Below are 15,859 nucleotides of genomic sequence, written 5' to 3'. Positions count from 1 at the left end.
TTTACATTATATTGTAGATGAGAACAGATTCATTTATTCACAGTGCTATTTGATTTTGCGTCGCTTTTCGTGCCAAAGATTATGAGAACATCTGTCAGGATTGTATTCCTCACCATGTTTGGAACAGACTTATTCAAACCCATCTTAGTCATATTTTCCAGTGTTTTAACAACACTTGTAATGCTTTTCTGCAGAGACAAAAGCTCGACATTCTGGCAGATGTAGAGGTGCTGCATACCTTTGCCCTTTTAGTAACTACACTCAATCAACAGCAGCTGCATTCTGGACCAAGCCCTTAGGCCCAAAAGGAAGGTGTGCGTGTGTTGTTGTTGTTGTTGTTGTGACTGAGCTCAAGTGAGAGGGGGAAATGCCACGCATGCCTGAACACACAGACCAGCACATAGTTGTGTGAAAAACACATTGCTGCTCTTTAGAAGGCATGGGAGTGGAAGAGACTGGGAAACACAGTCACACACATTTCTGTGCACAGTCCATCTCAGCTCAGCCAGCTGTCCGCATGAGAAAATCACTTTTACTTTTCGCCTTCCAAATAAAACCCACTCCAGTCAGCAGAACGGTAAATCTGGCTGAACTCGTTCAGGCAGGCGAACACAACCCTACATGTGAAAAACACAACCTTAGATTAAATCAGCCCATCCCAGCATTTGAAACTGTTATCACCGTAGCAGTACTACAAGTCTGTGATGCGGTTTCCCTTTGGATGTGAGTTGGAGAGAGCATCTTTTTCTTCATTTGTCTGGGCCGATGTGGTTTAAACAAGTGGAGTGATCCACCAGTGCGGGGGTTGGGGTGCTCCTGGGGAAGATCAGGTTGCCGGATCAGGATGTGGACTTGTGCAGCTCAGGGAGTTGGGCTTGGAGGGAGATAGGAGTCAACCCACGATTCTTTCTGCAGTAGCATGTGGTGGGCTTGATGTTTGCTACTGTATGTCTGCTCTGCTGCCTCTTCCACTAACTTCGTAACCTGACCTCAGCTTCTTGTTGTTCTCACAGAGCATGTGTGTTTAGCAGAGGGAATAGACTGTGGAATGGAGGTGAAGTGGGGATAAATTTAATCAAGTCTTAATGGACCTGCAGATGTGAAATTCTATCTTCATCCTTACAGGTGCTTTTTCTGCTTTTCTTGTCACACTTAAATGTTTCAGATCATGATACAAACTTTAATATTAAATAAATAAATAAAAAAAGCAAAAGTACGGTGATTTTGGACCTTTCAAACGCTGGGAATATGTTTGTATAGATTGAGGTGGTGAAAGTTTGAAATTCAGAGATGACTAACAAAGAAACACACAAAAGGGTGAAAGAAGAGTATTTTACAAAGCTTTGAACCTGGAGTAGTTGATAGGTAGTGTGTTCCCTTTACATCTGGAATATAACTAATTCAGCGTCTGGAGAGAAAAAGAAAAGCCTAATTCAAAATCAAACGTTTTCTAGTTGTAGTGTGATGATCTGGCTTTGCTTTGTGCAGTTGGGCTGTGCTGCAAGAAAGTGATTCAAAGCCCAGCAGATCATCCACTTCTGATTAGCTAACTAATTAACAAACCAAAATAAAAGAGTACAAAATGAAGATTTAGAAGGGGCCTATTTAAAATCTGAACTAAAATCTGATGCTGTGCCAGGCCTTTCCTGCTAGTAAAACCTCTGACGTGGCTAAATTAAAACAACTCTGCAAAGAAGAGCAGGACAAACATTCTTCACAGTAGTGTAAACAAAACTAATTGCTAGATAGTGGAGGTGTTTATTAGAAGTTGTTTCCATCAAGGGTGACCTGCCACTTAACAGGTTTATGTAGCAATTACTTTTTCACATAGAGCCAGATTGCTTTGAAGTGCTCAACTTAAAACATTTTTCTCTCTCTATTAACATTTGATTGATTATCTGAAGCATGTAAGTGTGGCGTATAAAGCAAAAAATAGAAGAAAGCCTTAGGGTGCTAATACTTTTTCACATGTTGTATTTATCTTTTTGCAAATTAAGCACAGCAGTGATAGTCCCACTTTTTTAAACTACTATATTTTAGTGAATTATCAGTTGAAATGTAGCTGAGTTATCCTGTATCTTATTAGGATATAATAAAATGCAGGATACAGGATAAAATACAGGATATTTGCATAGATACTAATGAATATTCTCTTTATACAAATAGAACTAATTAGCTAATCCTCTATGGAAATGTCAGCCATATTTGCAGGAATAACAACATGAAAGCTTGTAGTGGCATGAGCTTGTTGTGACGAACTGTTTAAGGTTTTCCGTAAGTTATGATTCCTCTGAATCCGTGGAAAAGCAATGCTTAATCACTATGGTTACGACTCCCCCTCCCAACCTCTGCTCAAGAGAGGACTTGTTTACCATCTCTGCTTCAGACTCAATAACATGTCAATCACTGGGATTAGGACCTCCCCTCCCTGGCCACTATTGGTCCAACACAGAGCAATCATTTAAATAAAGTTCCTCCTTCTTTTTCTCCTCTTAGACCACCACTCTCTACACCCTCTTCTTTTTCTCTCTCCCTCACTCCCAGAGTCCCAATGTGAATAATGAATGACTTCCCAACAGTCTGTCGCGCTTCCTACTTATCTTCTATGACACAGGAAAAAACATGCTGCGCTTTGATATGCCACAAAGAATGAAACATTTAATCTTTCATCAGGCCTTTTTTGTGTTTTATTATGACTGACACCTCTAACTGATCAGTTTAAGAAAAACTGTGTAATCTCGAGCATCTTTTCTATTTCCACATCACACCTCATGTGCAGATGTGGCAGTGGCATGCTGGCAGTAAACATGTCGCCAGCGTCTACATGAAAGCAGTGTGTACCAGACTACTTAAGACAGCATGCACTTAAGCAAACAGGGCATGACTTGAATTTTGATGAGGTGCATTCCTGCACTAGTATCTTCATCCTTTCATTGGCAGCTATTTCATAGACATATTGCGCACTTCAATTCAACAGCAAGCAAGAGAACTTCTACATTTGTAGCTTCAGAATATCTGTTAATACATCGCCTTTGACATAAGGCGTCAGTGGTTTAAATATTTTTAAAAGTGGCATTTGCAGGAACTTCTATAATGTTTTTGAAACTTAAATTGTTTTAAAATGGTAGACGTCTGCTTTGGCCTTCAGCCCCTGTCTGCATAGCTGCTGGCTACATCCTCCATGCACAAATAATCAAGATGTACACTTAATAAAGACACTAAGATACTTATTTTATCAGATATATTACTAGTTGCTCTTAGCATAACAAAAGTCTCACTTTGGAAATCCTCAAATTTCTGCAGAGAAATTTTTTGAATATTTTCTGTGCAGCACTTTGCAATGACAGAGATTATTCTTTAAAGTCATTCAAGACAGTCAGAGGCACCCCAGGAGAGTACATCCCAGCAAGTTCACCTCAGGGTCAGAGCCTTTAGCACTTCAAGACGCTGTGGAAACCCCAAGAGCTCCATCTTGGACTCTCCAGGCCTCAGTTAACATGTCAGATGTTAAAGTTAATGACAGCAGACTGCCAGAATAAAGGCTCTTTTCTTTAAAAAGAGACAACTTTGTTAGATTTACAGCTACATCTGCAAAATATACAGGACTCCTGTGACAGTGTCCAGAGACCAAAGTGGGGATGTTGTTGTAGCAGGTAAAGACCTTATTGAAAAAAGAAATTACCGTAAGCAATTGATGGCCGACAGCGCTAAAATCTTGCGACCTCTGCTAAAAAGTCATATTTCATAAATAAAGAACTCAAGGTTAGTCTGGGAGGTAGTTGGTAAAAAAAAAAAAAAAAATCTTCATACTATTTAGCTAGGAGTTGCCATAGGAATTAATATTATCTCTGTTTAGTAAGTACTCTGTGGCCTCCAACATTTTGGAGATTCTTCACATAGTCCCGCAACTAGACAACACCTTTTGGGATAACAACCACTGATGTTATAGACTTTTCTGTCCTTCAGTCACTTTCTGATGCTGGTATATTTACCAGCAGCAGCAAACTGAGTGTGGGAACTTGTCTTGTTTACTATGGATGAAATGTACCCAGTCGATCCTTGTGTCACAGCACTCCGGTAAACAGCTGGGGCAAGCTGATGCTTTGGTTTTGGTGTCTGACCTGGCTGTGTTTGCTCAGGGAGAGAGCAGGAGGGAGGGGAGTTGTGTAACTACTGTATGAGGAGAACAACACTCTGAATCTCCCTACCCCCACTCTCCGCAGTTTGACGTATTTGGCTCCGATTATAGTGATGGTTTCTTTTCCCACCGTTTGAGTCTGAGGTCCGATCTTTCAGCAGTTTTTTTTTTTTTTTTAACACAACACTGTCTGAACTTACACATGGTCGAAACTCGAGCCTTCTGATGCATCATGTTTATTCTTGGCCATCTACTTAGAGAACAACCGGGATGCTGACGTCTACCGTTCAGAGGAACCCCTTGTTAGGAAGTCCCACTTCTTTAAAGAGGTGGAAACCTATAATGACCTGCATAGCTATGTGTAGTGAGCAGAAGTGTGGAAATAGGCCTGCATTAGGAGCATCTATAAATAGGAGATTGTATCCTTGATACCATGGGGTTGTTTGGTTGGGCAGCGAAACCCGGTCGACTTATATGGATTTAAGACAGTGATTCTCCCCCCTCCTGCTCCGCTCTCCTTTGGCAGAAGACATGCATGTTTGGAATTTTTCTGCATTGAGGAATCTGTTAAAATGATACTGAGGGGAGCAGACATCCTTTAAGGAGAAGGCTCATTAAAGTTTGCTTTGGCTGCCCCCTTTTGGTAGATTTCCAAGAAATTGAACCCCATTCTCTCTTTTTTTTTTTTTTTCTTCAGTGCCTGCAAATGTGCAACACTACTCTTCCTAAGCCAACCGCACTAACGTCAGCATAGTAATTCCAATCAGATCCCAGCTGTTATGCGAGAGCTAGCATGTGTTTAATATCTGATGCTGTTGTTCAAAAAAGAAGTCTTTGGTTTTGGGCAGCTGCCAAACTTGTCAACCTGGTCTTTATCTAACTCACCTTTTAATACCAAAAAAGACAACAAGCTTACCACTGCCTAAAGAAACTCATTTGCTTTTTTGTAGATCTATAAAGTAGTTCCACCTCAGTATTGTTAAATTGGACAGAATGTAAGGAGGAAAAACACTTAAAGCATTTGAGAACAGGAGTGGAGGTGATCGATATCTTTCTCAGCTGTACTGTAAAACGACAGTACAGCTGGCTCTGCTCCTTGGCACAGTTGTTCTGCTGCATTGCTGTATTGCATGATACCATGCAAAAGTCAGAATGTATACACAATAATGGGCAACATGTTTTGGACTAATTTACAGTTTGAACTGAAATATAATCTGTATGAAATCTTGTAAAACCGGGCAACATGTTTTGGACTAATTTACAGTTTGAACTGAAATATAATCTGTATGAAATCTTGTAAAACCAAGCAGGTTGTGCATGTATGTATCACATGCACATCACAATTCACCTTGTAGAGGTAATGGCCAACTCTTGTAGAGGGTTGGGAGGAGGTCAACAACAACATACATAAGGAAAATTAGAAAAAAAAGTGTTTTGAACATGAAGGCAGTTCCTAAGTAACCAGAAAATCTGTTGTTTCAATGCAGTTTAAGCGTATTGGCCACAGGGAGAATTTGGTTTTGCACAATTAATGTCATCATGTTTTTCCGTGTTGCCACACCCATATGAAAAGAAAACCACAAAATCTGATCTGTGATTATGATGACAATTAGAGCATGCTAATGTTTGAAGATCTTTGGTTTTCAGCCATATATGGAAGTGCTTCCTTCTTCAGAAGGTGTCACTCAACATGTTCTTTGTGTACCAGAAAACACTTTTTTGACACTACTTATTTGCTTTTTAAAAAGTAACAAATAAAGAAAAGGTTAAGTGCAATTTGTGTATGCTCAATGCTCTCAAGGTTCAGGTTGGACGTTTTTTCTTTTTTTTTTTTGCTATAGTTTTGTATACCCTGTTTGTTGAAGATGGTATCAAACTGTTCTCAGTGATGTTCAGTAAACACTGAGGAACATCTAATAGTTCTGTTGCTCAAACCTAATTTGAAACAGCCCACACTTATTTTCTCTAAACCTGGAAAGATGCCATTTTTCTTGCTTTACAGAAACAGTTGTATCCAGGGTGCAACCAGCCTTTATTGTTGTATAGCTAAATATAAATTCTAATAGAAAAAAATAGTGAATTTTACATAGTTGCCCATGCTGATGCCCATGCTTTACTTTGGAGGAATGGTTTCAGAAGCTATTGCCACACTCATGATAATATCCAGCTTTATAAGAAATGTCTCCATTTTACTTTAATCTAGATGGTTTTCCATGTCATTTGCAACATGTAAGTTCCCACAACTTTAACGGATGAAACCCTTTTACTTGCTGTGTCCCTAACCTCCAAACAATAAGTTGTAGAGAGAGTCATTACTAAAGGATAATATTGTCCTCATATCAAAAAAATGCATGTACAAGCAGATTTAAAGATGTGACAGTGAAACGGTTCCAGTGAGGCATGTTTTTGATTATTCTTCCTCCTTCATGTTTGTAAAGGGAATGAGCCAAACATCAGAATTGCTCTCATTATAATAGTGGCAGCACCGCGGCATTACAAACTAGGGATTTTGTCAATAAACTGGCTATGTCAACTTTTCATTTGATTTTATAATTTATTTTTTTTACATTTTGTAACTTTTAATAATATGAGCTAAGTAATATTGAAAAGAAATTAAGCAAATTAAAGTGTGATCTTATGCCAGTGTGCGACCAGTCAGCAATACACTAACATGAAGAGGAAGCAGTGAGCTTATCTAAAAAATGTTTGAAAATAAGATTAAAAAGTGAGGAAAGCGGTTGAAGAAACGTCACATCACTGACACTTGACTGTGTAGCTGATTTGTTGTGCTTACAATGGTACATCTCTTTTTTCCTCAAAAATATATGTCCTTTAGTACAGTGACATAAAGCAAGCTTAGAAAATACTCAAAGCAGTTGTTCATGAAAATATTTACTTACGCTTTTGCCACAATTTGTTGTTTCTATTTGTTGTTTAACTGCGCAAACCTTTTTTTTTTTGGTTTCATCTAATACTAACTTCCTTTTCATGTATGTCTATGTCCACCACAGTGTGTCCTCAACAGTGCAAGTTGGCTTGTATGGACAATGGGGAGTGTTGCCACAGTCAGTGCTTGGGGGGCTGCTCCGAGCCCAACAACGACATGGCCTGCTCGGCGTGCATCCACTACAAACACGAGGGTCGCTGCGTGCCGGACTGTCCTGAAGGCACCTTCATGTTTGAGGGCTGGCGCTGCATCACCAAGAGGGAGTGCTCTGAAGTGCACCTCTCCAACGACAATCCCTTTGTCATCCACAACAGAGAATGTATGAATGACTGTCCCTCTGGCTTCACTCGCAGTGAAACTGATCGGTAAGGACCCACACCTCAGACTTGTTTCTTATTACGTGGTACTGCCGAGAGAGGTGACATATGTAATATATCATTTTTTAATACATGGCTCATCCTTGTCAAAGAATCTTTTAAGGAATGAACAACATCTCTTATCCATTGCTGTGTTGTTGAATCTCACACAGAACTGCTTCTTGGTGAAATTTCCCATGAACAGGTGTGTGCTTACACTGATGTATTCAGACTTTAGAGGAACTTGTAACCAGTATGCACTTCTGCATTATACATACTTTTGCATAAGGCATCCTTGACTTGAACTTTACCTGACCTCAACACTTCACACGGATCTTTTCCTAAAGTAGTTCATGACGTAGAAAGTTAACATGGTGCTGAACTATTAAAGATTCATGGTTAGACTGTCTGTACAGTAAAATGTCCTCAGCACAGAGCCTTGTTCTCAACTCTCACACCACTGGTAGATTTTACAGACAACACTCACCAGAGACACTTTATTCTACTTCCTTTGCATGCAAACATAGAACTTTGAACTTTTTCCTCAGTTTTTTCCTGTCACAAGCATAATATCTCTCAATGTGATCGACCAAAATTGTGAAGTGAGAGGTAATTCACATATAATTTTAAATATTTTCACAAACACAAGTCAAAAAAGTGGTTCTTGCAGTCCGCCTTTTAAGTAGTCTGCCCATCCTATTGAACTGTCCCCGAAATCCACATGATGCTACAGAGTTACGTAAACCAACACAACCCCACAGCAGAGCAAATCTCCTAAACCCCATGGATGTTGCGAACGAGAAGCTTTTTAACCACCTCAGTGACCTCAGCGACTGAAGAGCCTGACCCCAGGTCCCCAGACTACACTTTCTCATTAGGAGACATGATGGTGGAGGATTGAGGAGGTCTTCAGAGTGTTCCGTCCACCGATCCATGACATCCCGAATATAGTGAGTGTTGGTGGAGTGCTGCTTCACCTTCCTGAGACGCCGTATAGTGGACCAGAGGTGTCCACCATTCGAAGCCGTTCAAAAGTTGTCCTCCATGGCGTCACAGAACTCCTCCTACACAGATGGTTTTGCCTTATCAACCACCAGCATTGCATTCTGCTGAAACATTCCCACAGGCCAAAAAGGCCTGATAAGACTCAACCAGCAGGTGTCCATCAGCGGGTTGTAGGGTTACTGCAACGACAAGCACCGACCACCCTGCAGCCACAGCTCTGGTCAGCCGCCTCAACAATGGAAGCACGGAACATGGCCCACTTCAACTCAAGGTCCCCCGCCTCCCCAGGAAGTGTTCAAAGTTCTGCCGGAGGTGGGAGGTGAAGGTCCTTTTGACAGGAGACTCTGCCAAATGTTCTCTGCAGACCCTCACAATACATTTGGACTTGCCAGGTCCGACCCATATCCTCCACTACTTGCAGCAACACATATTAAATTGTGAGCCATGTGCCCTTTTCCTTCCAGTTACCATTATATTTTATTCTGTGTTGATCTGTCACGTAAAGTTCCAATAAAATACAGTGAAGGTGTAAATGCTTTTGTAATTGACATTTAATTTTTCACTGTTTCTTTTTCTGATTTGTCTTTTCACAAACTTAAAGTTTGGGCCTGTCTCTTAGTTGCTGAATCTGTTTCTAGCCATTGCATGTGTTTTGTCTCAAAGGTTGAAACAGTGAGTCACTCCCTCACGAAACAGTTCAGCTGAGGCTCCATAAAAGATTAAACTGTCCATGTGAGAAGTGACCTTTTATCATTCCCTGAATTTATCTGCCTGAATCCTCTGGAATGCTTTTGTGCTGAGAGAAGACAAATTATTTGAGTGTGAGGTAGAAAATATCACAAAAAAGATGTTCTTTCTTTCTTTTGTAATAATTCCTCTCTCTCCACCCCCACTCCATTTTCTCTCATTTTGGCTTTGTCATGTGCAGGATGCTGTGCACCGCTTGCAATGGTCTGTGCGACAAGTTCTGTACCTCTTCTGTTATTGATTCTGTGGATGCTGCTCAGTCCCTGAAGGAGTGCACCGTCATCGAAGGCAATCTGGTCATCAACATCCGCAACGGAAGTGAGTGATACGAAAACCGTGTGCTCTTTTACACAACAGCAGTTTTTGGCGGTAAATTCCAGAAATGTTTGCTACAAAAGTAAATGAGCACAGTAAAGGGAGGATTTTTTTTTCCTTGAGGAGCAAACATATTTTTTCTATTTGTTTCATAGAGTAAAACTTAGTAAGGCCTCACTCTGCATATTTGCCTTCATTTACTGGTATTAGATAGTTTGTGTCAGTGATTAGCTTTAAGCAATGCATAATTTTGAATTCCACGTTTTCAAAATATATATACTGAGTTGTGTGGCGTTCCTTTGTATTCAGCCCTTCCTAAATCAATCCAGTCATGACCTATTTCTAGCTGTCAATTTTTAAAATGATGTTCAATTGCATTTAATTTCATTTGGTTTAGTTGCAATGGTGATCTGGGAATGATTTCTGTGCCTATTTGCTTTCTGTACCTACTCTTTACAGTTAATATAGCCTCAGAGCTGGAGACCTTCATGGGACTGATCCAGACAGTGATGGGATATGTGAAAATTCGACACTCTCACTCTCTCAGCTCGTTGTCCTTCCTGAAAAGCCTCCGATACATCAACGGAAGGGAACTTATTGAAGAGTAAGGCTGTGTGAACCTGGTCATATACGCACAATTTTAAAAATACGAGAGCAAAGAATGTTCTCCATTGTCTGAGGCAGGGACCAGCAATCGGTACTATCTAAAAAGAGTTTTTTACTTTTGCATCAATGTGTGTGGAGCTCCCAAACATTTAAAATCTTTATAACAACATTATTTATCCATTTTTACAAATGGCTGGGTAGATATGTGTTTATTACCAACAAAAAAGTTTTATAATGAGGGAAAAGACTACTTTTATTGAAATAAAATTAGGCAAATTGATTTATTTCACATTTCTGAATTATTATGAAGCATAGCACATCATGTTTGCATCATTGTGACATTAATGGACTCAATAAAAAGTAGCAAATTGTTGTTCCTTGTACTATTAGTGTCCTTGCATTGTTCTGTCACTGCATTGCATTTTATTGCATGAAAACAAAACGGTAAAACTGATGAAGCTTGGCTTTTTATTGTCCTTTGGTCTAAAAAACTTTCCTAATTTCTGTAACATTTTTTGTTTTCAAGAGCCAATTTAGTTGATCAAAACAACCACAGAGAGACCCGGAACGACAGGTTGTAAATCCTTAGCCATTGCCCTCTTGTGTAATTCTGTCCAAAAAAGCCCAGAAATTTCGCTTACAGCACAGTTTGGAGTTTCTTCCCTTGACTTGGATTGTCATCAGTCGATCTTTTTACTGGGCCAATCAGCAAACAGAGGGAGAAGTTGATTTTGATTTTCTACTCTAGTCTGTCCATTTGGTCACGCTTCCAAATATTGAATTAACATTAATAGCCTCCTCATTCGGATCAGCACTTCTTTCTTTGCAGTAGAGGATGGTGGTTTACAGTGCAGGCAATTTCCAGTAAGTGTAAGAGAGACCCGGAACGACAGGTTGTGAATCATCACATACGTCACAGACAAATGTTAGCAATTGGGTACAATTTAAAACTTCCATACAGTCCATGCCTCCAGGAAGCAATCGTTTCTCAACAGTCAAGAGCTCAATCCCTCGGGAGCAAAAAGAACAGGACAAGTGACTCGTTTTTACCAGGCTGGTCTAACCCCTCATACTGCATGCAAGCATTGTTGGATACATCTTCCCTTAACCTTTTCGTGTCGGGTTCCAGATAGCGATGTGTGTTTGGAAACATTGTAAGTGGCAACTAAGCAGTCTGGAAAGGTTCACGTTTGCTAATGTCTATACTTGGATATTAGCAGCAGCCTTAGATCCAAAGCAGAGCTTTTTTCTTTAGCTGAGGGGGTCATGGGAAAGCCCAGTGTCCCTCTTGTTATCATTTTTCCTGGTGTTAAGTTTCTCTCTAAGGAATGCTGTTGAGGATGGCAGACATTCCCTTCCCTCTGGAGGCTTTATGCTTGGACTGCTGCTGCTAATGGTGTTGACATGACACAGTTTCATACCAATGCTCATTGTTAGACAGACACACAATTCAGAGCCCATATTTATGCACTCCCATTTTTGGTGCACATCACTGCTACGTTTAACGATATTTAATAACCATTTGAACTGTCCATTGTTACACACAAGTTGCTTAAGAAAAACAACTTGTTGCAACATGTTTGTGACCATCTCCTTATCTTCTCTCATTATCAGCACTTATTCGTTCTCCGCCGTCAACAACCAGAATCTGCAGTCCTTGTGGAATTGGACCCAGCACAACCTGACTATTCAGGCAGGGCGTATCTTCTTCCGTGGAAACCCGAAGCTTTGCAAGTCTGAGATTCACGCCATGTGGGAAAAAACGGGCATAACTGTAAAGCCAGAAGAGGGTGATTTCCGCTACAACGGTGAAAGAGCCAGCTGTGAGTGAACATTTTGCTGAAGTCAAAAAATTTGTTAAAAATGTCATGTTGTGCCTCCTTACAGACATTTTTTCATTTTGTTGGATTTATTTAAAGGAGGCTTACATGACAGGATATTCCAGTGTTTTTGCATACCTCTGTGACCTGGAGAGCCTAAAAAATAATCCATATTAGATCAACAAGAACACCAGAGATTAGACTTCTGGCCTGTTTTACATTAGCTAATGTTATAACTGAAAAGCTAAGACTAAAGGGATTTTAGGTTGGCTTATAACCACAGCAAGCTGCCTTACAGCTGTGCAATTAATCAAATTTGTAATTTAGTTTCAATTTAAACTCTCAACAGCTTAAAAATGATTAGTATTAATAATCATTTAGGGGTATTTTTCTCGTTAATTCTACCCTTGCTTGGTTCGTGAATTGCAATGCAGTGTTTTCTACGCTGTGAGAAATCTGAGTTGACACTCAATATAATTGTTGTGATTATGACTTCTTTTTATATCAATAAGCCTTAAGGTGACTTAGATTTCTCTCAAGCTGGTTCTTGTCTGAGAGCTTCTCCCTGATCCTTGTCTTTAAGGTTTCTGAGACAAAAGGACTAGATCCTTCCTCATACCTACACAATGATTTTGCTTTCTTGCCTTTATTTCAGTTTCATATCATATATGGAGAAGTCATGTTTGGATGAATATGTGTGAGCAAATAGCATGTTATTTAAACTAGGAGGATGTGTTTTTTATACTTCCTAGTTAATTAGTTAATTTATTCTCTCATAATATAATGCTGTTTTGTTTGGTTTACATCAATGTGTAAACCTTATTTGAACTGAGACAAGGGTTTTTCTGGGGCGGGATTTCCTGAGCAATCAGCTCGGTTTGCTTAGTTGCTAGTTAGTTTGCATCGAGTGAACTATTTTTTTGTTTCCAGTTTCTTTCCCTGTTGTTTTAAAGAAGGACAGAGGCACGTAAATAATTATGGGTTGAACAGTTCATGTATGGCACCTATCGACTGCCATACATGAACTGAGACAGAGCCAAACTCATTTCAGCTTCATTCAGCTGTTCGAAACAAATAAAACGCCCTGCAATTTAAGATGCTTGGTCCCAAATTAATAGATACCACATCTGTTTTCTTCCTTGTGTTGTGTTATCAGCCAAAGTCCATGTTCATCTAAATTTCAATGTGCTTGTTTTATGCTTTTTGGATTTGTGTTTTTCTCTTCCAGTTGTATAAAATCCAATGCACTTCTCATCAGCAGTGATTTTATTTTCCATGGTTGCTTAGCTCTAATTTGGAGAGCTGATGTAATATATTCATTATTTGCAAATGCTACAGTTGCTATTGCTGCAGTCTCCTTAAGGCTCCTCTGACAAAGCTCCAGTTGACTCAGGCAATTTAAAAATAGTGGGGTGTGAGGCGGCAGTTTAATCTTTCTTTGAACCCTATCCAACTAGCCTCTATCCGTACCGTATGTAAAGGTTTTTCAGGGCCCTACAGATAAGTGATGAAGCTGTACTGCAAACAGTGTTTTAATCAGATAAAGAGTGCTTCTGTTCTGTAGTGCTAAGTCCTGGCTATGATATTTTGTTGCTTTTTTGAGACTTTTGAGGAAAACAGCTCAGAAACAAGTCATATTGCCATTTACGTTGTCTTACGGGGAGGGTCTGCTTTGTCATTACAGGTGAAAGTCACACCTTGAAGTTCAAGTCTAACATTACAACAAGCAACACAATCACGCTGACGTGGGAACGCTACCAAGTCTCTGACCGTGGAGATCTCTTAAGCTTCATAGTCTACTACAAGGAGTCGTAAGTCCTCAACAATCTCATAAAAATAAACCCCTCATCACACATCGGTTTGTACAGGATATGTCATGACTTTAGATTGCCAAATTTTAATTGGACATTTTACAGATTTGTACCGAAACACTTTCATTTCATTCATCTTTTTCAGACCTTCCCAGAATATCACAGAGTTTGATGGCCAGGATGGCTGTGGCTCCAATAGCTGGCACATGGTGGACGTAGACCTTCCACAGGACAAAAATACAGATCCCAAATTTACTCTTCAACATCTCAAACCCTGGACCCAGTACGCCATTTATGTGAAAGCCACCACCCTGCAGATGAAGGACGAACACATCTCTGGGGCTAAAAGTGACATCATTTATATCCACACACGACCTTCCTGTAAGTCCGAGCAGCAGTCTTTCTTGTGTTTTTCAGTGATTACAGAGACCTAACGCATCATGACTTTGGTTTGTTACAGTGCCGTCTGTGCCCAAAGATGCCCATGCATATGCCAACTCTTCAACCAAGTTGATAGTGAAGTGGTCACCTCCAGTTTTTCCCAACGGCAATCACATTTACTACCTGGTGCGCTGGCAGAGGCAGCATGAAGACCAGGAGCTCTACAAGTATAATTACTGCTCCAAAGGTTATTACACAAAATTCCTATGAAATATACATTTTGTTGCTGTTTGAACTTGAGAGACTTGAAAACTGCCTTTTATTAAAGGTTGTTCAACATTGGTATTACTTTTCAAACAGGGCTGAAGTTACCAATCCGGAGCCCATCAATAGAGCCCACAGAGGGGAAAGATCACCTAACCCCCCCCAAAATTACTCTGCCTGGGGAAAAAATGGAACAGTGCTGTCCTTGCCAGAACACACCTGAAGAGAAGGACAAGAACAAGCATGACCACTACTTTTTAAAAGCTTTTGAGAACTTCCTCCATAATGTCATCTTTCTTCCAAGGTATGTTCATTTGTGCTTGTTGGTTGCTGAAGGAAAGATACGTGGACCAGGAATGCATAAAATTGCAGGATAGTAGCTCTGTTGGATTGGGGTTGGTTACCCCTTGACAAATTGTGCTTGGAAACATTTTCAATAGATTTTTCAACTATTACAGAACAGAACAGGTACTTTACAGTGCGCTTTGCGAAACCACTCACACTCCTTACAACATAACACAAATTTGATTGTATTTGAATTTTTTTCAATAGACCAACAAAATGAGGTGTATAATTGCAAAATGGACAGAACATCAGTTTCAAAGATTTTCACCAAAAAAATTTGAAAGCTGTGGTAGGCATTTATGTTCATCTAGTTGAGTCATGATGCTGCTATTGGAACTGCTAGTCGTTTTGAGATATGTTTCTATCTCATTTGCACATCTACATAGTGTCTGTCTAGATGCCTAGTTTTCTTTGCAAACTATCTCAATTAACGTTGTATGGAGAGATTTTGTGAACACAATTTTTCAAGTTTTGTCACAGATCCTCTGGTGCCTTTATGTTTTGACTTTGACTGGGCCATTGTAACAGTCAGGCAACACTGTAGTTCTGACTATATGCTTAGGACTAATGTTGTGCTGGAAAGTGAACCTCTGCCTCAGTTTCATGATTGAAAGCAAGAAAACCCTGGACACGGCACACTGTTAGTTTTCTTTTATGCATGGTGTTTGTATGTTTACTAATTTGTGACTTCTGAAAACAATTAGTACTAAGGGGTAATGAAATAAATGGGGTTGTGTGTTAGTAGGAGGGCTGAACAAGCATAATGGAACTGAGTAGATCCAATGAGCTTAACCTGAACACTCTTCAGGGCTTCATGCTGTTTTGGTTGTGAACCGAACATTTTTTGCTTTGTTTGATTTATATAGTTCTACTGTTCTAAGAAGCATAAAATCATTTGCCTTGAACAGCCAAAGCGTGCACAGGCTCTCCTCTGTAATGGGGCCACCATTATTTTACACCAAATCCAGGAGGATTTCGTTCTCTTCAAAAGTTCAGTGTTTAGACGCCAGGAGGGGGGAAAGAGTGTCCTTGAAAAGAGAAACAGAAAGGAGAGGAAATGTTTTCCATTTTGCCTCCCCCCATACCCAACACACACACACACACACGCGCACCCACACCCACAC

General features: G+C 40.0%; 1 protein-coding gene across 1 annotated transcript in view; it reads left to right on the top strand.

Moving 5' to 3' along the window:
* Positions 1-15,859, top strand: part of igf1ra (insulin-like growth factor 1a receptor) — an 88,990-nt gene that overhangs the window by 52,724 nt on the left and 20,407 nt on the right. The window contains exons 3-10 of the mRNA XM_044123685.1: positions 7,150-7,450; positions 9,375-9,511; positions 9,968-10,112; positions 11,729-11,937; positions 13,619-13,745; positions 13,891-14,126; positions 14,206-14,373; positions 14,487-14,694. Coding sequence (XP_043979620.1) covers positions 7,150-7,450; positions 9,375-9,511; positions 9,968-10,112; positions 11,729-11,937; positions 13,619-13,745; positions 13,891-14,126; positions 14,206-14,373; positions 14,487-14,694 — 1,531 coding nt within the window. The remainder of the gene's footprint in view (positions 1-7,149; positions 7,451-9,374; positions 9,512-9,967; positions 10,113-11,728; positions 11,938-13,618; positions 13,746-13,890; positions 14,127-14,205; positions 14,374-14,486; positions 14,695-15,859) is intronic.

Source organism: Gambusia affinis, linkage group LG08 (assembly GCF_019740435.1).
Source record: "Gambusia affinis linkage group LG08, SWU_Gaff_1.0, whole genome shotgun sequence".
NCBI lineage: Eukaryota > Metazoa > Chordata > Actinopteri > Cyprinodontiformes > Poeciliidae > Gambusia > Gambusia affinis.
Note: the sequence above shows the minus strand (reverse complement) of the source record. Positions and strands in the feature narration are given on the sequence as shown.